Genomic DNA, 21,078 nt, shown 5'->3' on the forward strand with positions numbered 1-21,078 from the left:
GGCTGTTTGGTTTTTGCATGAAGTGAATAAAGATGACATTAACTAGCCCTTATAAATAAAAACATAGTAACTTTCATATGTTCTAATTAACACATAGAGCTATTTTAGGTAATTATTACTTTCTTAATATCATTTACTGACATTACATTACTTTTTAATAATCATTCAGAAAAAAATCATATTATGATAATCATTTTGTTGCTGATATGCCATTTTGATATTAAAATCGTTTATGAGTGTTCCTAAAAATTTTGCTTCTCTGAGTTTAGTAAGTGACTTTGTCTTCTCTCTTCAGATGAGCTAGAGAAATTAGAACAGGAGAGGCTGGCTTTGGAAGCCACTATCAAAGACAATGACAGTGAGGAAGGAAGTGGAGGCATCCGAGGCTTGTTTAAAAAAGCTGGCAAGTTGAACATTACTAAGACACCTTCTAAAAAAGGTAAGTGGTGGAGTAGTACACTTATATCTAAATATTAGGTGTACATCCTGGAACAGAGGACTGGAAATGAAAAATCTTGCTATAAATTTCATAAAACACAGTTGATTCAAACATTTGGGGGGTTTTTTTGTTTATGTTTTTTGTTTTTTTGAAAACTGCTCTGGATTTCCAGAAACAGAGCAGTTTTGAGTTTAATGAGGTCCACAGCGACCTCTGCTGGTAGAAAGTTAGAATGTTAACATTTATTTCTGTCACACAACTAATAATCCTAGTTACTGGAGTCATTCACTGGTGTGCAGCCCACGAAAGATTTTCTGTAGTAGGGTCTTGAAGTCAAACAGCAAGATCCAAACTGTGATATAGCAGTCTTCTAGACTAGGCTGACAGAATCCAACCTTTTGAAGAAGCTGTCTCCTACCCTGGCAAAGGTTTGGTTTTCTTTCCTTGTTTTTCTACTGTAACCCAAGGGTGAAATTTATGTATACACATAAAATATATATATCTTTATATACCCCTTCAAATGCCAGAGCTTCCCGTAGGTACCTACAATATTGCATGGGCAATTAAGAAAGCCGAGTCTGTATTGTCACCCTTAAAGTGTCATTTTCTAGGAAAACAACGTGTTTAAATCTAATGTTGGTGGTATTATCAGGACTTTAAGGCTGTAAATATTAGAGTCTCACCATCTGGATGCTAACTGCTATCTTCTTTTCTTTCCAACTATTTGGTTAATTCATTAGAAGAGTTAACTCTCCATTGAATCTGTTCTATTCAGTAGCACAGTCTGGAAAAGCAATGGAAAATTTAGAAGTCATAGCCCAATACTGTTTGTATCATTCTCTAGCTGATGGCAAGGAGGGCAGTATTCACGTCCTTATTAATGAGGGGGACGTATTATTTATTCCAGAAGCCTGTTTCTGCATCACAATACTTTTGGCAAAAAGATATTGCTCTGAAAGTCAACACGTCTCATTGTTTGAAAAAGCAAAGTAAGGTTGTGTGTTCTACCCAACACCTAAAATTTCAGACACAGCTCTAAGGCAGGCCCGTGCACTGCTCTGGGCTTCTGCTGGTTAGCAGCTCTTTTGAGCTCTAGATCAAGACCAGCTCTGCCTCCAGGTACTCATGCTCAGAGCCCTCTGGGGGCTTTGATGTGCGTGTAAGTGGGGGCAGGGTTTGGTCCATTTTGTAAATGCATTTACTTTCTCCCTCAGCAGTCCTGGGGAGATAAAAACAATATAAGATAATTGCTTTAGAAGGGGGAGGCCCAAAACAGGAAAACAGCAAAAGACAGAACAAAGCATCTTTAGAACCTCTTAGATCAGAGAGGAAGCTCTGCATGCTGTCAGCTCTCCTCCAAGCACTACAGTGACACCACCTCTTTGAAATAAGCAATAAAGTCACAACTTTGAAAGACATGGAAATAAGAAATAATATATACAGTGTAGCAAAGAAACCCCTACTGGCAAACAGAAGCAAGGGTCCAGTTCAAACACTGGCCTAGTTCCCCAGAACACTTTCATTGTGTCCATGTCAGATTGGAAATCGCACTAAAACTTTTTTCAAGTATTTCATGTGCACCCTTAATTATAGCTCAAGTAAAAAAAATTGTCTTTCCATATTTCTTGGGTTTTTCATCTCATTCACAGAAACTGAAATAGCTCGAATGGCTTTATTTTAACTTCACAAGACTCCTTAAACAGGCTGGCGTTAGGATCGAAGGGTCGCACACAGTCATACATATCATCCCTGGCCTCCTGCACGATTTGCATTCATGGAATTCACACCAGGAATTGTCTAATGAAGGAATACTACTGATTCAATTACTTCTTTCCAGAAAATTGATCACCATGTGTTCTACTTTCAAGTAAATCTGAAAATATGATTAAATTGAGTTATATATGAAATTTGTAAAACTCAGGATTTTTTTCTAGCTAATTTAGCATTGTTACGTGTCTAAGTAATGATTTCACTCTAAGACCAGTAACTGATAGCAGTTAAAGAATAACATTTCTCCCAAAGACTTTACATTATTTAGCTGACAATGTGGGAATGGAAAAAGATCTAATCTGAAAATAATCCATAAAACCAATATCTTAAATTTTCAGCCCTGACCAGGTGGCTCACTCACTTAGAGCATCATCCCATACATCAGAAGGTTACAGGTTCGATTCCAGGTCAAGGCACATGCCTAGGTTGGGTTCTCTGCCTGGTCAGGGTGCTTATGGGAGACAACCAGTCAATGTTTCTCTCTAACATGGATGTCTCTCTCTCTCCCCCCTTTCCTCTCTAAAACATATTCTGGGGTAAAGATTTTTTAAGTTTTTTTAAACTACTGAAGATGATATAAATTACCATGTGTTCAACATTTATCTACCCTTTTCAGAGAACAAAGTTCACTATTTACCTATAAGTAAAAAAATTCTTAATTCGTGACCCTTCCTCCATTTTCATAAATAGATCTATTGGAAAATTATTTTGTTTCTTTCCTCAAAAGACGAATGGATATACTACTTTCTTTTTCATTGCAGACAGCAGCATTAACACAATCCAGTCTATGCACGTGGGGGAGTTCAACCAGAAACTGGTAGAAGCCAGCACACAATTTAAAAAGAAGCAAGGAAAAGGCACAATTGATGTTTGGTGGCTGTTTGATGATGGAGGTAAAATTTTCTGGAATATACTCTCGGGAGCAGAATTTCTGTGTTGATAAATTTAACAAACAGCATGGGAAGGTATATGAAAAAGATAGCAGTTAAAGAATAACATTTCTGTGCTCTCCAAAGACTTTACATTATTTAGGAGCTGTGAATGTGGGAATGGAAAAGATGTAAAGCCATTCATTTCCTTTCAGTAAGATATACTCATTCTTTCTGTCATAATTTACTTTTTTTCAGGGTTAACACTCCTTATCCCCTATATCTTGACTCTCAGGAAAAAATGGAAAGACTGTAAATTAAGAATCTATGTCGGAGGGAAGGTTAACCGCATTGAAGAAGAAAAAATTGCGTAAGCAACTTATCACTTGTGTTAGCACATTTTGGGTGTTTGTTGTTCTAATGTTTTAATTATAAGAACTTTAAGTGACTTTGAGGTACAATAGATTTAAAGAAAACCCACCATGATACACTTCATAGTTACTTGGTGTTCTAGTCAATATATTATCTGTGTAAGTTTTCTAACCACTGTCCTTTCATCCTCTGCCACAAATACTTTCAAAAAGGAGTTTGGCACAGAAGCCTCATCTTGTCTTGAATGAATGTATCATTATCTTGTATAGAGTTTATTGTGTTCTGACTAGTAAGTGAATCCCAGAAAGGAAGAGCCTGCTGGCATTTGTGTCCAACAGCTCCTTCTGGGAGGCCCACACGCAGTCATTCCCAGCAGGCACTGCAGCACAGATCACTTTTAACAGAGAGCTGAGAGGCTGCCCCTGGTCCTAGTCCCGGCCCCACCACCACCCGGCTGCCCGACTCTGCAGTCACTGCACCCCTATGGGTCCCCACCTTCTCATTTGTAGTGTGGAAGAGTTTAAATGCATGACTGTTGAGAATCTTTCTAATTAAAAATAGAAACAAAGAAAGTCTCACAGTATAAGTCTCTATCTTTATTAATTAACTCATGAAGAGCTGCTGCGTAGTTGTGAGAACAACAGGCATACCGAGCAAGAATGTAGTGCAGCCAGAGTTCTGCAGGAACTCTGAAGGACCTTCAGCAGCTTCCAGGCCTTCATGGCATGTGTGCGTCCTGAGCCCTTTCTGGAATCTGCTTCCAGAAATCACAAAGTAGCAATGGGCTCTTACTTGATGATGTTTTTAAATATTTTCTCCCCCTTCTTACGAGGTATCATATATTTAATTTCTCTCAAAGAGGGTCATATTAAAATGAAAACAAACATGATGTCTATAACAGTTACATTTTCTTAAAGCCTCTAGGGTCTCATTGGGACAACTGACAAAAGTTGAAAATGGTTAGTGGATTAGATGACAGCATGGAATCAATGTTAAATTCCCTGATTTCAAAAATTGTACTCTATATAAGAGATTGTCTTTGGTAGGTAGGTGGGCAGATAACGAGAAAGCATGAAAGCAAGCAAAGAAAAGAAAGGAGGAGACAGATGTAGATAGATGGAAACATATAAAGAGAGAAAAAAGAATGATAAATCAAAAAGGGCAGAACATAAAATTGATTTCTTTGCACTATCCCTGCAATTTTTTTGTAACTTTGAAATTGTATGAAAATTTTCAGTTGTCAGTGGAAGAAAACCTCTAATATATAATAATATACTGTCAACCAATGGTCACTGGCATCAATGGAGCACCAGTTTGGGGTGTACTGAAGAAGAAAACTTTAATCAGTCCAAACAGCTCAATTGTGATAGTGCACAACTGTGAGAACAGCGCAGCTGTGAAACAGTTCAGTAGTGTTACAGCTCAATTACGAAGCAGCACAGCTGTGGAACAGCATGGCTGTGAGGCGGCCCTGGGGCAAGGTGGCTCTGCTCTGCTCCAGTCTGCTCCACCTGCGCTGGCCTGTTCTGTACCAGTCACTCATCCTGCTCTGCCCTCCCTTGCTCCAGTGAGACTTTTTCAGCTCCAGTTGGGAAAAGGCAGTCTCTGTCTTTGGTGGAAAGGGAGAGTGCGCTCTCCAAGCCAGAGGAGAGTGCTTTATAGAGAGAAGTCCCAACCCCTGGTCCCTGACTAGTCTGTCCTCATGTAAATGAGGACTCCAAATAGTCACAGTTGGATTGGTCCAAAAATCACTGTCTTCATTGGTCAGAATGGAGTCGCTCTGGTCAAAGAAGATGCTGTTGCGGCTATAGCTGTGCAGCTCTGATTGGACTGAGAAAGTCTCAGTCTTATTGGTTGAAATCGAATTCCAAGACTTTCTCTACAAGAGCAGGCTCAGATGGCAGGAACACAGTGCAGACAGGCAGTTCAGTGCAGGAGGCAGGCAGTGCAGTGCAGGCTTCTCCCACAAGTGCGGTTTGTGCACAAGGCCCCTATTTAGAAACAGCTGCTGGACTTTGATTGTAAATTTGAGTCCAGTTAGCCACCAGGAGCCCTTCTCAGAAGGTATCTTCTTTCTCAGAGTCCACTGTAATTATTAGTTTGTGAGTATCTTGACAGTAAACTCTAAAAATTATCAGCAAAATAGTAGTCAATAAGTATTAAAACTTGTTCTTTTTTCAAATGATAAAGACATTTCGACAGCTCTACATTATTTTCCCTGAAACTTAACGCAGAGCTGGGTTCGCTATTTCCAATGTCTGTACCTGTAGGAAGTTGTTTTATTTTTTTTTCCTTCAGTGGAAGCTTGATTCACACTTAATATATCTATCAAGTATGATAATGAAAATCAAACACGAACAAGACTTTGTCTGAAAGCTAAGTGGAAATAAGACATGATTGCTTTGGATATCTTAAACACAGAACTCTATGAAATGTAGCTAAATATGGAATGACAAAGGTTTTTTTCTCCTTATATTTTCAGAATGGCCTCCCTTCTGAGCAAATTTAGAATAAAATTTGCAGACATCCATATCATTGGTGACATCAATATTAAACCAAACAAAGAAAGGTATGAATCATTTAACAAGGTCCATTTTTTTAATCTGTGATGGTCTGTCATCTCTTTTGTGTCAATTATTAAAAGGGTAAAAATGCTATGTATTAACTGCAGTAACTTCCTCATAGGATGTAAGAAAAAGGGACTTCAAATGATCACGACACAGGATTATCAAATACATTCTAAAGAAAGAAAAACTCTTATGGTGGAGACGAGCTTGAGAGGGAGAATTGTTGAAATGCAGTTTAGTTAGCATTTTAGAATTGCCCTTCATGTTCTTTGTGTCTATGATGGCAAGAATAGCAGGAAGTATAAGCTGAGAGGACTCTGACCTGAACAGTCAGGGCAAGTTCCTGTTATTTAAAGTTACTGGTGGGGCATCCTGGATGGAGAGCTCCGGTGGAGAAGACATGGAAACAGCTTGTGTCTTCTTGGCACAGTGACGGCACCAGCCCTCTACAGCCATTCTAGCTTTTAGGCACTAAGGTTTCAATAATTAGAGTCTATGAGGTCCCCAAAAGGAGGTCTTTAATACTACCTGAAGTCTGACAAGGAAATGTATTGGCTCCAAAATTTAAACATAACAGAATTGAAACACTTGTTTAAGTGTCTTCAAAATATGACTTCATTTTAACCTTCTTTAATTATTAAATTGTCAAGTCCAGGATATTTAAAAACAAGTTGAAGGTTAGATCTTCACAGCAATTCCCAGAGGTGCAAGATTACCTGGAAATGATAGCTGATATGAGTTCAGTGAACAACTTAGAGCAGTAAGTTAACCATTATAAATGTTTTCAATTGTTTACAGTCTGAAATCATGTTTAGTATTGCGTCTGAATGTGATTTTACATGTTTGATTTGGTGTGGAATGGGGCTCCTAAGGCTAGCGTGGAGAGAGGCAGGAAGGTGTGCCTTAGGCCTTCCCCGGCCGCGGGCCTCTTCTCATTTCCGTTGGCCCTCACTGCTCCCTCCTCCTGCTGGTCTTGGGTTGCCGTTCCACGTTCCTCGGGTCTTCTTGCTCTTCCCTTACTTTGGTTCATATATCCTGTATGAGCTTAATAACTAACTGAAAGTCATCTGAATTTAGGATACATTGTTATTTAACATTTAACATGTATTCATTTAACAATGAATAACCTTGAACTTCATGCTGTTGCAAGGTATTCATGATTTCTCCAAGGCTATGGGTCACTTAAAATGGCTTTACGAACACCTTAGCTGTGATAAGCTGTAGTTGTCAGGGTTGACCTAGGTTATCACTATGTAATATTTCTTCATATCACGTATACCACAAATTCCTTCATGCAATAATCTCTGATAGCCTTCCATATTTCATTTGAAGAATTTTAATGTCTAAGACATTGTCTCTTGGCATTTGCAGGGATGTGATCAAATGAACTATTCTTATGACTCTGATTGGTGGAAATTTCATAACATTGCAGGTCCAGTGACTCCCTAGCATGTGCCACTTAGCAGCAGACCAGAGCCTGCCAATGCTTTTCAAGTACAGGGCCATTTACTGTTGCCTAGAGGGTGGTCACAGCGTGCCCTGCTGACTGGATTTTCTATAAGCCTTGGTTCAGTCCTGGGCACAAATTAGTCACCTACTTGTAGCTGAATTCTTCTTCTTGTTATTTGTTTTTTGTCTTAGCAGCTAAGGACTATCTATTCTTGTTGATCAATTTGTTCCTACTTCTTTGTCCCCTTACCCATTAATATGATTTTCTCTACCCAACTCCTTGTTTCCTTCCCTTTCTTTCTATCTTTATCCAAGGATGTGCTTATTGATTTTAGAGAGAGTGGAAGGCAGGGAGAGAGAGGGAGAAAAACATTCATTTGTTGCCTCTCATATGCACCCTGACTAGGAACTGAACCCACAACCTAGGCATGTGCCTTGACCAGGAATCATACCTGCAACATTTTGGTTTACAGGCTGATTCTCCAACAAACCGAGCCACACTGTCCAGGGCTCCTTCCCTTTCTTTCATGCTAGTCTGTGCCATGGTCAGCCTATCATACCCATCATTTATGTCCAATCACCAAGAATGTCAATGTACTGCTTCCATTAGCCATGCCTCTGCATTCTTCCATTGCCCAGCATCATCTAGCCACTCTTCATCTTACTACCTCTGACCTTTGTATCAAGGTTTCCTCTTTTCAGGGATCAAACTCTATGAACAGTAGTAAGAAGCAGAGACCCAGGCATTTTTGCTTGTTTCCTGGTAGCTAAATTTAATTTTAGATACCATTTTAATTGGGTGTTTCTTACATACCCTCCTCATCCTGCAATGAAGAGATCTATTTCCCTTTCTCAGGAAAAAAACATGAGTTAGTTTTCACAATCTCTGAGGGTTTTTTCCCTGATATTTCAAGGTCTTGAGGAAGATGCAGGGGAGGAATTAAAATTGAATTTCTCACTGGAGTTAGCGAACTTTTGCAGTGAACACCCTGGCACAAAGCTAAGAGGCCACCAGGAGGAAGTGTGCTGGGTGTGCTGCCCCCCTCTCTTCAGCCTCTGCTGCACCTGATGCCATGTTCCTTTATACAAGTCATCTACCTATCTGATGTTGGCAACGGCTGTTCCAACATTGGCAGGTAAATTTTAGAAGACAGAATGGCGATTCAGTAAATCTTACATATGGCTACTTGGTAGCACATCTGGCACCTTGGTGATGATTTTAAAAAGGCAACACCTCAGGGTGTATCAATGAGAGAGAGTACTCTTCCTGTGGGCTGACGCAGCTTTGGGCCCAGGTCCCAAAGCTGGGAGCACTGGCTCAGCGTCGGCTCCCACCTGGGCCTCCCCGGCTGAGCAGCCCTTACCTACCATCAACAACTGTCGCCGGGTCCCTGGTTTTGGTTTTTGGTCACTGGGTGATGCTGAATGTCCAGGATTGTTTGTTAGTGATTTCGGTGCTGGAGGCTAAGGTTAAATGTCCTTAAATTGTGTTTAATAAATCTTTCAACTACCATAAAACATCAATAAGTCATATGGGGACATTTTATCATAGAAACATTATCTATAATATAGAGCAAGGGTGAGAGGGAGTACAAAAGCAAAGTTAATGAGAAACTAATTGAGCCAGGAAAAACTGAAAAGCTCTTGTGGTTGAATTTCATTTTTTATTGTGTAACTGAATTAAAAGTCATAGGCCAAAAGGACAATAGTCTTTATATAGAAATCAGGAGAAACTAGAAGCAATTAACTAGACAATTTAGTTTAAAGATGCTAGAGTGGCCATAAAAATAACTAGTACGTTAATTGGAAAGAAGAAATCTTATGTAAATTGGGGGGGAACTTTTATACAATTAAAACATTTTAAACTTTGTTATTATGAAGAACAGGATGGAGAAGGCAAGGCAGCTGGAGGTAATATTTTAATTGAATTAAATCTCATTTATTTTTAATAGCATGTAATGCTTGGCCTATTCTTGAGTCATTTAAAAAAATACTTATAAGAAAAATCACATTTAATGAGAATTAAAATAAAAGTCTTCAGCTAACTTTGGGTTACCTAGCTAGAAGATAGGAAATGACCAGCTCAGGGTGAGGATGAAGTTAAAGGTGAACATAGTCAAAGAGTAGTAAGAATTCAGAGAAAACATATGGGCAAATACAGCCCGTGACAACCTTCTGTGTCACTTTAGCATGTTTCAATTGCAAGTAAAAGAAAACACATAGTGACTTAAGTAATAGAAATTATGTCAAACATAACTAAAAAGTACAAATGTACATGGGGGGGACCAAAAAACAAAAACAAAAAATGGAATTATCTCCTGGCAAGTGGACCCCTTGCAATACTGGCTCCTCACTGCTAGTTGAGTGTTCTAGGAACCCATCTGTAGCAGTGTACCAGCTGGTGTTGTTGTGAGAGGCTACATTCAGCTTCAGTGAATGTTTTTTTGAAGACTCTTTCAGCGCACTTGCCCATTTCATGATGGGTGATTTACGAGCACACCTGCCCATACTACGCTGAGTGTTCAGCAGTTTTTGAGCAAAAAAATGACATGACCCCCATGCCCCACCCTCCCTGTTCACCCGATCTCACCTTGAGTGACTTTTTTTGTTTCCCTGGATAAAAAAAGGCCTCAAAGGGGAATGTTTTGCCAATGTGGAAGAATTGAAACAAAAAACAACAGTACTAAAAGGCATCAAAATAGATGAGTTCAGAAACTGTTTTGAGCAGTGGAAAAAACATCTCAATAGGGGTATTGCATGAAATGGAGAATACTTTGAAAGTGACTGAAGTTTACACATGTAAGAATAAATACACAATTTTTATTAATAAATTACATTTTGGGGGGAGTCCCCCCCTTGTATTTTGGTTTTCAGGCAAAGCTTGATCTAGAAAGTTAATTTTGCAATCAAAGACTAATTCTCTTTCATTCTCTCTACTCTACCTTTCATTATGAAATTGTAAGTTCAAATTGATTTTGCTGATAAAAACAACTGTCCATAGCAACCAGGACTACATTTTTGCGAATTTATGTTCAGTGAGAAAGTTTGTCTCTTCCCCAGTCATTGAATTCAGGTCATGGGCACCATTTAGGCTGTAAGACACTGCACCACTCACCATGGTCAGGTGGAATGCTAGGTCCCTATTGATCACGCTTACCTGGGTTATGTGCCCACCCTGCCCAGCCACTGTGGCAGAAAGGATAGAATTGTGCAGATTGGCTAATGCTTCGGATGGAGTCATTCCCACCCAGACCACAATGGGGAAGGTAGTACAAATGCTGGGGGACAACCAGCTACCTCCATTCCACCTTCTATTTCTTAGGAAACTATTTCTGAACTGCTCTTTCTAATAAGCCCACTAAGATACAAAGAAAACTCTTATCGTGATCAAAATAAGCATGTGGAGAGCTTAAAGAGAGAGCCTCTCAGTGGCTAACCTCAACCTGGGGCTCTGCAGTAAAATGAATTCCTTGCCTTTACAGAGCACTGCACACTTTTCACAGCACTGTCACCAAAATCATCATACTGACCCTCATGCCAACCCTCATGCCAGCTCTGAGCAGCCATTGTCACCCCTTTTATAGGCGGGGTCACCCATGTTGTAGAGGAGGAGGGGAGAGCTGGAGGGAGAATCCAGGCTCTTCTCTCCTAGGCCAGCCCCTTCCCATTGATTTCCACCCAAGGCTTCTGAAACCACGGCACTGTGGGAACAAACTGTGAATACAAGTACTGCATGGTTGAAAGAACAATAGGGCATATTAGTCTTATTCCTTCTCTGTCATTGTCCACAGTTCTAAGTAAGTTCTCATGTCAGAAATCTACTGCATTAAGTATCTTTCCAATCCCTTAACAAAGGCACACGGGTAGGGGCCTTCTACTCATCAGTAGTCCGTGTACTTTGATCTGCAAATCCTAAATCATGACAGCTGATAAGATCATTGAACTCACAGCTTCGTATTTTACAAAGCCTACCAGCACATTGAATGTAATTATCACTCATTCCAAAGTTACTAAATTACACACAAGCTACGTTATATAAAACCAAAGAAAATTATTTATATTCGAGATCATTAGAGTAGCATACCAAAGACGACTAATCTCATCAATCACAAGCTTTGTTTTGTGCTATCATTTAAAAGAGATATATCTTATGAGATTGTTATGAAGGACAAGCGTGAGATTGTTCAGCAATTTTTTAGAAGTCCCACAGTGCTGGCATACTACTGCTCCCAACTCTCTACTAAATAATTTCTTCTTAATTACTCTAAAATGCCTCAGAATTTTAGACATTATTGATTTTTGTTCTTTTTTCTAACATGCACCTTAACAACAGTCATTTGAAAAGCTCAGGCAACAACAGAAGGACAAGGTGCATTATTAGCAGCAAACATTCAAGTTGCTCTGTAGCCACTGAACCTGTGGGAGCCTTGCTGTTCTCCCACCTGCCCACACCTCATGCCTGCCATGAGTGGGCATTGTCATGTGGACTGAAGGTGAAAGGATAGCCCTCCCCAACCCCCAAGGAACCTAGTTTATCTCCTGCACTGATTCATGCATGTCTGCCATGGAATCTGTAAATTAGGCTGATGGAAACTCATTTCTGGGCTACAGTGTCTGCATTACAACTGTGTCTTTGACTATACTGTATAGAAAACATACTTACGGGATAAATACTATCTCTGTGTTTGTGTGTTTATATTGCGGATCTAAACAAGTCCTCAAGCATGCTAAGGCCTTTCCTTGGATAAGGAGGCAGTACTGTAGTCATGGTTTCACTCACAATACATCCCTTGCAAGAATAACTCTTAAAAGATTTTCATGACATTCAGCTCTGATTCAGCAGCCAGGGGAGCCGGTCAGACCAGAAGTATCTGTGAAATAATGAGTTAGTTTCCCACTGTGAGACCTCCTTTATAATTCCAATTTCAGCTGGAAAGTCTTTGAAGAGATGATAGAACAATATCGGCTCCATGAAAGCTGCAAAGATGTAACAACTGCTGAGAAATTAAAGAGAGAAACTCCATGGAAAATTACAGATGCCGAACTGGAAGCAGTCAAGGAAAAGGTAAAAGTCTTGTCTTCCTTAATTTTTACTTTGCTGTCTAACTAGCTGAAAAAAGGAAACAGTGGTTGATTTAAAGATCAAGAAGTATTTATTACAGAATTTCATTACTTAAGATCCAGGGTTCCTGCATTTTTCAAGTGCTTTTCAATTATATTACCAGATAGGAGGATTTAGAAAACTTTTTATTTATTTAGTATGAAATTGATTCCTTTTAACAGCTAAAAATCATAGGTTATTGACACGTATTGTAAAAAGTCCTTTCAAGTTTCATTTTCTAGAACAGGAGACAGACTCACCAGTCTAAAATAATTTAAGTCAAGTCAGCATGTATGCAAAGTAAATAAAGATAGATTGTCTCACCATTTGATGCAATAACAAATAAAGATAGCTGTGAAAACTAGCATAGGGATCTGAGAAAATAGGTAATGAGGATAGTAAGGATGAAAGCAGGAGCAGGCACAGGTTGTAGGATGGATGTAAAACGGTGGGCTTTTCTGGAAAACACAAGAAGGAAGTTACTCCCCCATCTGGCCGGTACTGAAGTAGGCTGTGATGAGGAGGAGGGTGAATAGGGCAGGGACAGAAGAGTAAAGTGGAAGGACTGACATTTGACTTGAATTGGATGTTCAAGACGAACCGCAAGAACCTTTTTTAAAAAACACAGGTTATTGACACATATTGTAAAATTTAAAAATTTTAAATAAATTATATTAGGAACAGAAGTTGGAACAAATTAGAGCAAGAGGTAGTAAAAGCATTTCAAAGTTAGTGGGAAAATTACTAAAAATCATAAACTGCATAACAAACTGCCCAGTTCTAACAAAGCCTTTTCATATAATTGAACAAATCACATATCTGGAATCACATTCTAAACCAGTAAAATATAATAATATATATTATTGTTCTTATTACTGCAAAATAGTCAAGTGTAATTATTTTCCCCGGTTAGTCTTTTGGTGCCTGTTTAGTTGAACCAGTACCCTCTGCTGATAAAACATGCAAAGAGTTTAAAGAAAGGTAGATGAGGACATAATTTATATTCTTAGAATATCAAGTTAGCATGAAGATCAGGTCAGCTTTCTTCAGCCACAAACCTTGTCCCCAGAACTGGTTGCCGTCAGCTTCTTTCTCCTCCTGTCTGTGTTGTTTGCTCGGTTTATCCTGCCTGGGATTTAATGAGACACTACAGCACAGTGATGACTTGGTTCTATACTTCATATTTCTAAAATTTCTCATGGGTTTTTTAAAACACTCATGTTTCTAAGCCTGAATGAAATCACTGTAATATTTTTTAAGAGTGAGGTTTTTCTACTTGTCTATAATTTGAGGTAAGAAGAAAAATTCTTATTCGTAATTCTGGGAAAACTGCCCTCAACAAAATCTGAATGTTGTCCACAGAGTTACCGCCAAGTTCGGCTGAATGAGCTCTTACAGGAGCACTCGAGAGCTGCTAATCTCATAGTCCTGTAAGTATCACGGCAGACATTTAAGAATGTTCCAGCATGAGACCTAAGAATGTTACCTAAACAAAATCTTAGGTAAATGGGTTAATCAATTTAAAAGTTCATGCCTACTCAGGTGGACACTTAAAAAATTCAGAACATGTGGGATTTTAGACAATGAAAAAAAAATACTTGTCACGCTAAGACCTAGAAAACTGGGACCCACAGACTCTAGTGGCCCCACTTGCACTTTGCAGCAGGGCAGTGCCCACCCGCAGCCCCGGCGGCCCCAGCGGCCCTTCCAGACCGTGCTCCAGGAGCCTGGCCCTGGAATTCCCTGCCTAACAAGCTTCGAGTCGGCCAGCGAGGCCCACAGGCCCCTTTGGTAGGTGGGTGCTCCTGCGGTGAGGAGTCCACTGCATGTTCACAAGGCTCCTTGCCGTTTGCATAGAGGTGAAGGGGAGACCCTCCACCCCACACATGTTAGGGGTGCACCTCCTGAAAATAGTAATGTTTGTTTGCCTAAAGATTGATAGCTAAATATGAAAATCTCCAACTATTTCACATTTATAGTCTATGAACTGACTCCTACACACAAAGATAATATGTCTTCAAGAGAGGTCCAGCCTGGAGGACTGTCCATCAAAGACATGAAATGGCCTCCTGAACTGAGTGGTTCAAACACTTGGTTTCTGAGGTTTCTCCAAATATAAGAGCTTTAAACTACTGGGAAAAATTGCTTCTGCCAAAAAAGGGGGAGAAGTATTGATTGATACAATTTTTCATTTAAAGAGGAGTGAAAATCTATAGTTGTGTTTTGTCTCTACAATGCCTAAACCTAATTCTCTGGTTATAGGTATTTGTGTTATCTGAGAAATACATCAGGATAATACCTGTATTCACAGTAATTTAAGTGCTTTCATCTTGGGGAGAAGGGGTATGAAAGTTTCAGACCACTGCTTACTAAGCAGCTCAGACGACTGGAGGTGTTCACTGACTCCATGCAGTAACTCCCGCCTTTGTTTTCTGTTTTCCTCCCCTTCTGTCAGGAGCCTCCCAGTGGCCAGAAAAGGATCCATATCAGACTGGTTGTACATGGCTTGGCTGGAAATCCTCACGAAGAACCTCCCTCCTGTCTTACTAGTTAGAGGAAACCACAAAAATGTCCTGACATTTTACTCTTAAACCATGAAAAATCACAGCACATTTTAACTGAACATATGGATAATTAAGAACCGGTCTAGTACTTGATATTGTAAATCCGACCCGCACTTATGCAACCTCTGGGGGCTATACTACAGGATTCTACATACACTTTGTCATTGTTCTTTTATTAGTTAATAGGAGGGTTTGTTTGGGTTTTTTTCCTGTCAGCTTAAGGGCAGCGTCAAAGCCACTGGTACACCTAAGAAAAACATCTTTGTCATTGCTGTTGACACACCAGAAAATTAAGCAAACCCACACTGGTTTATGCTCATGAGAAGCAGCAACTTGACTGTAAGCTTCTCCAGGCAAAACTAACCTTTTGTCTGCTCCTAGGCCCCCACGGAGGCCCCAGCCCCACGGCAGGTTCTCACTAAATGCTTATTGACAGGCTGGTGGAGGAACTCGGCTGGTTATCAAAGGGAAAGGCCAGCTGGGCAGGAAACGTGATTATGCTTGCCCTTCTGAGAGGCTTATACCTACAAAGAAGATTTGAGAATCAATAACTGAAAACTTTAAGAAGCACTGGAGTCTACAAAATGTTTAAAGCGGTTCCCAAAATAAGGTTATTTAATGTAGCACAGATTACGCACTTAGAGTGATCAGAGCGATCCCTGGCGATAACATGCATGTCCTTGTGCTGCCGGCTGAGGTGCGCGCGGCTGCACTAGGAGGCAACACGTACTCTCATTAAATGCAGAATGTTCCATTATTAATGCGGAAACTTAACTTCCTTCCCTATCAAGTATTTTGAAATTTCCACCACAGTATTTCTTTGCATATTTTTCTAATTGAGTGGTTAGGGCAGATGAAATCTTCAGATGTCTAGAAATTGAAAACCAACGACCACAAATTTTTAAACATTATAAAGAAATATATCCTGAATCATTTACTTAGTTACTTTATATAGTGATTATATAGATTTAAAAGAGCAATTAAAATGTGAAGAAACTTGCGAAATTTGAAATATATAAGTACTAATTGTTTTCCCATTTTTGTTAGTATTCCTATAATAGTTAATCACATTAAAAAAAACAACAAAATTTTGTTTTCTGATGATTGACTTGTTTTTTTTTCCTGACATGTTTTAACTGTTTAAACTAACTGCTAAAATATAAAGGAAACAGTAAGCCTGAAATAAAAGCACTGAAATTCATTCGCTTTGGCCTAGGTCATGTTTTTATTTTTCAGTCACTGAGATCACAGTGCACTGGTGGAGCAGATACGAGCCTTAAAATTTCTATCATTTGCCCATCTGAAGGTTATTGAAAAGTGGGATTTAAGATTAGGACTTCCAAGCCCAGACTCGTCTCAGAAGGATGACCAGGGAAGCAAATGAGCCCAAAAAGCTGCAGCAGTAGGCTATCCCCACTCCCTGTGTGGGAGCATTTGACTTAACTCAGCTCTGGATTAGACCCTCCCTCGTGAGCCCTCTGCACCTGAAATCCAAATGACTAGAAGTGGTGACCAGGGGCAGGTGTGCCCAGCTTCACCTGGGTCTGACATTCTCTGAAGCACTTGGGAGGGTCTATGGGAAAGGTGAGAAGTAATGACTTCTGTAACAGCAAAGTCTGGCTCTTGTTTCTTTGAGAGACTGTTTCAGTTTGGGTTCCCTGGAAAACAGACTTAGAGTTGAGTGTGGAGCATGTTATTGAGGAGCACCCTTGGGATCAACACCCGTGGAAGAGAGGAGCAGGAAGCAGGAAGGGTGGAGGAAAAGGTGAGCTGTAGTGCAGGCCCAAGGACAGCTTCAGCTGACCCCACAGGATGCTCTGGAGACAGACGTTCCTTCAGAGCAGTCCCAAGCAGGGCCAAGAAGGCCAGGCCTTTATTCTCCCTCACTGATCAGTCATTGGATGTGGCCTGCCAGGCCAGGGTACAAGCTTGGGTGAGGCTGGTCTCCGTGGCTCAGCCTGAGAGCTGAGGCCTGTCTGCTAACAGCACTCCCAGCTGCTGGGGTACCCAGTCTTGCATTAAACAGTGTCTGGGAGGGACATTACCATGCCAACCAAAGGGGCCATATAAAGTAGTAGTTAAACAACAGCAGCGCCACACACACACACACACACCCCCCTCCAGACTGCTCTCACCATTTATTAGTGGTTTGAATTCATACTAGTTATTTAATTTTCTTGGGGCTACTGGCAAGAGAGTGACTAAAGGAATGTCCCTTGGTTTCTAAGTTAACAGAGGAGAAGAGCATGGACTGAGAGAAAAGGAATGGGTGGCAGTAGGGACTGATGATTTTAAAGTCAAGAGCAGCTGTGTTGGGAATAGGTTAGAGCAGCAGAAATCTGAAAGAACGAGGGGTGGGGGTCACTGCGCTCAGGTACCAGCAGGTTTTTCTAGCCCTGGGTGCCCTGCCCTTATCCTCTGCTTCCCCCAGCTCTGTTAAGCCAACCACCCATTGTCCCCACGTCCACACTCAGGTTTCTCAGCAGGAAGGGGAAAGTCTCACAAGCAAGTGCCCTGACGTCCCACCATCTGTGTCCTCTCACCTTGTGCACATTTCCCATCAGCTGCCTCCACAAGGACTTCTCAAAACCTTCACTTCTGTGATGACCATGCCACCATCCCTAGCACATAGCTGTGTCCATAGGAGTGCAGACCGAGAACTTTCCTACTTGAACAGGGCCATGCTGGAAGTGCTGTCTTATAAGTTCTTCTCTTAATGATCGAGTTTGAGAATCTTTCAAAGGAATTAAAAAAAAAAGATTGTGGATTCTTGGAGTTTCCCACAGACCCATTAAATCAGAATCTCTGGGACAGGGACTGATGAGATTCTGAAACTGCTTCTCTAGGCAGCCTCTCCTGCTCCTGTGACCATCTGACCACTACCACTGGCTGATGTCTCCAAAATTTCTATTTCTGACCCAGACCTCCCCCATGTCTCAGATACACTTATTCAATCACTAACTTTCATAGTGTTTCTCTTTGTAAGTCCTGAAGACATCCTAAATGCAGGATGACCAGACTTCTGTTTAAAAATAAACAAATGACCCAAAAAATTCAAACCACACAACTGGAACAAAGGCATCTAATTCTGTTTCTCTGTTGTCTATTAGATCCCCCCGACCCGGCCAAATGAACAAAGAAACATAAACATCATCCTGGCTGGTGTAGCTCAGTGGATTGAGCGCTGGCTGCAAACCAAAGTGTTGCAGGTTTGATTCCCAGTCAGGGCACATGCTTGGGTTGCAGGCCATGACCCCCAGCAACCACACATTGATGTTTCTCTTTCTCTCTTTCTCCCTCCCTTCCCTCTCTAAAAATAAATAAATAAAATATTTTTTTTAAAAAAGAAACATAAACGTGGGAAAAATTGGCATCACAGTAGGATGCCAAGGAAGGATGCCATCCATGGGGTAACACTTTTAAAACCACAATTTACTTGAGAGAGATCGAAGGAAGCTATCAAAGGCATCTTGAAACAAATGCCTGAGGAAAAAAGCCACAGAAAATCGCTGCAAGAGGCCTGGGAGAATTCCACTAGCCCCTCCCCTAACCTGCAGCCGGAGGCCAAAATCTGGAGACAGGAGGGTGCCACACTGAGTGGGATCCCTTTTGCCAGATGCCCAGAAAATTCAGAGATGGCTACCTGAAGAGGCCAAACCGTGTGCTTGGCGGTCCCTTGAAGCAGATGGGTGTTGCAATGGGGTTATCTCATGGGTGCCCTTGAAAGATCATAGAGAGACAGCTGCCTGTCACAGAGGCTGAGCCAAAGAGAGAGTCCGCCCTCAGTACACAACTTATCTTAACACAAAGAAGAAAATTTGCAGGGATGAACAATCCTGTCCCTGGGTCTCACTGCTCTCAGGTCGCTAGGTTACTAAACTGGCGCTGCAAGCTCATATAAACCAGGTCTCCAGCTAAGATTAAACAGGAGGATTGTAACAATACCAGGTGGTATGGTGGAGGTCCCTGTGCCAATCACAGACGACCAGCCACATCTGCTTGTTGACAGCGTGGTATCCAAGACTTAGCACGCGCAGGGGCCTTACTGGCCACACGAGTCACTTAAAGCCCCTTCACCTAGGTATTTCCAACATCTTCCTCTGCAGAGATTTGGGGAACACACTGACACAAGGATGAGATCTGTCTGGACGCCACAAGGGGAAAAGAGGAGAAACTCCTCTTTGGGTGAGACTCACTCTACTGCTGAGATGTTCCAGTTGCTGACACATCGTGGCATCCCCATCAGCTGCAGGCAGAGCCAAAAGGACAAGGCCTCGCTCCAGGCCCCTGCATCCAGCCCAGGCACTCTCGGACAGCCACAGTGCCCCCCACTGCGCTGGCCCACCGACAGCGGAGACCTCTTCTCCACAGCAAGGTGAGTAGCTCAGCCTTACCTCTTTCAGAAATCCTGATGTTGAAAACAATTTCAGTCTTTCCATCCTTGTGCAGAAAAAGTGTTTTCAAAGAGAACATAAAAGATTTCATCTCATCTGTGACACCATTCTAAACACACCATTATTTTAGGTCCCACTAAGGAAGAAAAATCTCTGCTATTTAAACCATGACAAAATATTCTATTACCTAACATTGTTGTTGTTTTAACCGAGACTCCTTTTTAAGGCTTTTAGGTATAGCGTCTCCATGCTTCCCCACTACAGGACCAGGAGTGCCAGTGATGCAGCGCTTCTTTAAGGAAAAGCCCATACACACTATTTTATTATTGGCATTAATAACTTGCATAATTATAGATTCAAGCATGATTTTTTTTAAAAAAATAGCTTAAATATAAGTCATGACACTGTAAAAGTCCTAGGGGAAAACATGGGCAGGAAAATCTCAGATCTCCCACGCAGCAATATTTTCACAGACACATCCCCTAGGGCGAGGAAAAAAAAAGGAAAGAATAAATAAATGGGACTATGCCAAACTAAAAACCTTCTGTACTGCTAAAGAAAATATCAACAAAATGGAAAGGGAACCAACCTTATGGGAAAACATTTGCCAATGATACCTTGGACAAGGATTTGATCTCCAAAATATATAAAGAACTCACATGACTCCACATAAGGAAGACAAACAATCCAATTAAAAAATGTACAAAGAACTTGAACAGACTTTTCTCCAAGGAGGACACACAGAGGGCCCAATAGACACATGAAAAAATGCTCAGCATCACTAGTTATCAGAAAGATGCAAATTAAAACCACAATGAGATACCACCTCCCATCAGTCAGAGTGGCCATCATAAATGAAAAAACAAGTGTTGGAGGGGATGTGGAGAAAGGGCACCCTAGTGCACTGTTGGTGGGAATGCAGACTGGCGCAGTCACTGTGGAAAACAGTGTGGAATTTCCTCAAAAAAACTACAGATGGAACTGCTTTTCAATCTAGCAATCCCACTCCTGAGAATCCTGAAACATCAGTTCAAAAGAACTTATGCACCCCTATGTTCATAGACAGAAGTAAATAACTTATAATAGCCAAGAGCTAGAAACAGCCTAAGTGCCCATCAGTAAATGAGTGGATTAAACAACTGTGGTACATTTATACAGGGGAATACTATGCAGCAGAAAAAAAGGAACTCCTACCTTTCACAATAGCATGGATGGATCTGGAGAACATTATGCTAAGTGAAATAAGCCAGGTGGTGAAAGACAAATACTATATGATTTCACCTATAAGTGGAACCTAATCAACAAGACAAACAAGCAAGCAAAATGTAACCAGAGACACTGAAATAAAGAACAGACAGTAACCACAGGGAAGAGGGGGATAATGGGAGGAAGAAGGGGAAAGGGCAAGCAAAGGAATAGAGGACTCATGGGCATGGACAATGTGAGGGATTGACTGTGGGAGTGGGGGTGGGGGTAGGGGTGAGTAATGGGGAAAAAGGCCAGACAACTGTAACTCAACAACAATAAAAAATTAAAATTAAAATTAAAAAATA

At 40.9% G+C, this 21,078-nt stretch overlaps 1 protein-coding gene across 7 annotated transcripts in view; it reads left to right on the forward strand.

Moving 5' to 3' along the window:
• SLC12A1 (solute carrier family 12 member 1) overlaps positions 1-16,332 on the forward strand; it is an 82,536-nt gene extending 66,204 nt beyond the window's left edge. For all 7 annotated transcript variants that reach the window (XM_045822701.1, XM_045822703.1, XM_045822706.1 and 4 more), the window contains 7 exons: positions 296-439; positions 2,971-3,102; positions 3,337-3,448; positions 5,933-6,019; positions 12,396-12,531; positions 13,930-13,997; positions 15,023-16,332. In XM_045822701.1, the coding sequence (XP_045678657.1) occupies positions 296-439; positions 2,971-3,102; positions 3,337-3,448; positions 5,933-6,019; positions 12,396-12,531; positions 13,930-13,997; positions 15,023-15,158 (815 nt within the window). In that variant the 3' untranslated portion in view covers positions 15,159-16,332. The remainder of the gene's footprint in view (positions 1-295; positions 440-2,970; positions 3,103-3,336; positions 3,449-5,932; positions 6,020-12,395; positions 12,532-13,929; positions 13,998-15,022) is intronic.
• The last annotated feature ends 4,746 nt before the right edge of the window (positions 16,333-21,078 follow it).

The sequence above is a fragment of the Phyllostomus hastatus genome, unplaced genomic scaffold (genome assembly GCF_019186645.2).
Source record: "Phyllostomus hastatus isolate PE091 unplaced genomic scaffold, TTU_PhHast_1.1 phas_scaffold_501, whole genome shotgun sequence".
NCBI classification, from domain to species: Eukaryota; Metazoa; Chordata; class Mammalia; order Chiroptera; family Phyllostomidae; genus Phyllostomus; species Phyllostomus hastatus.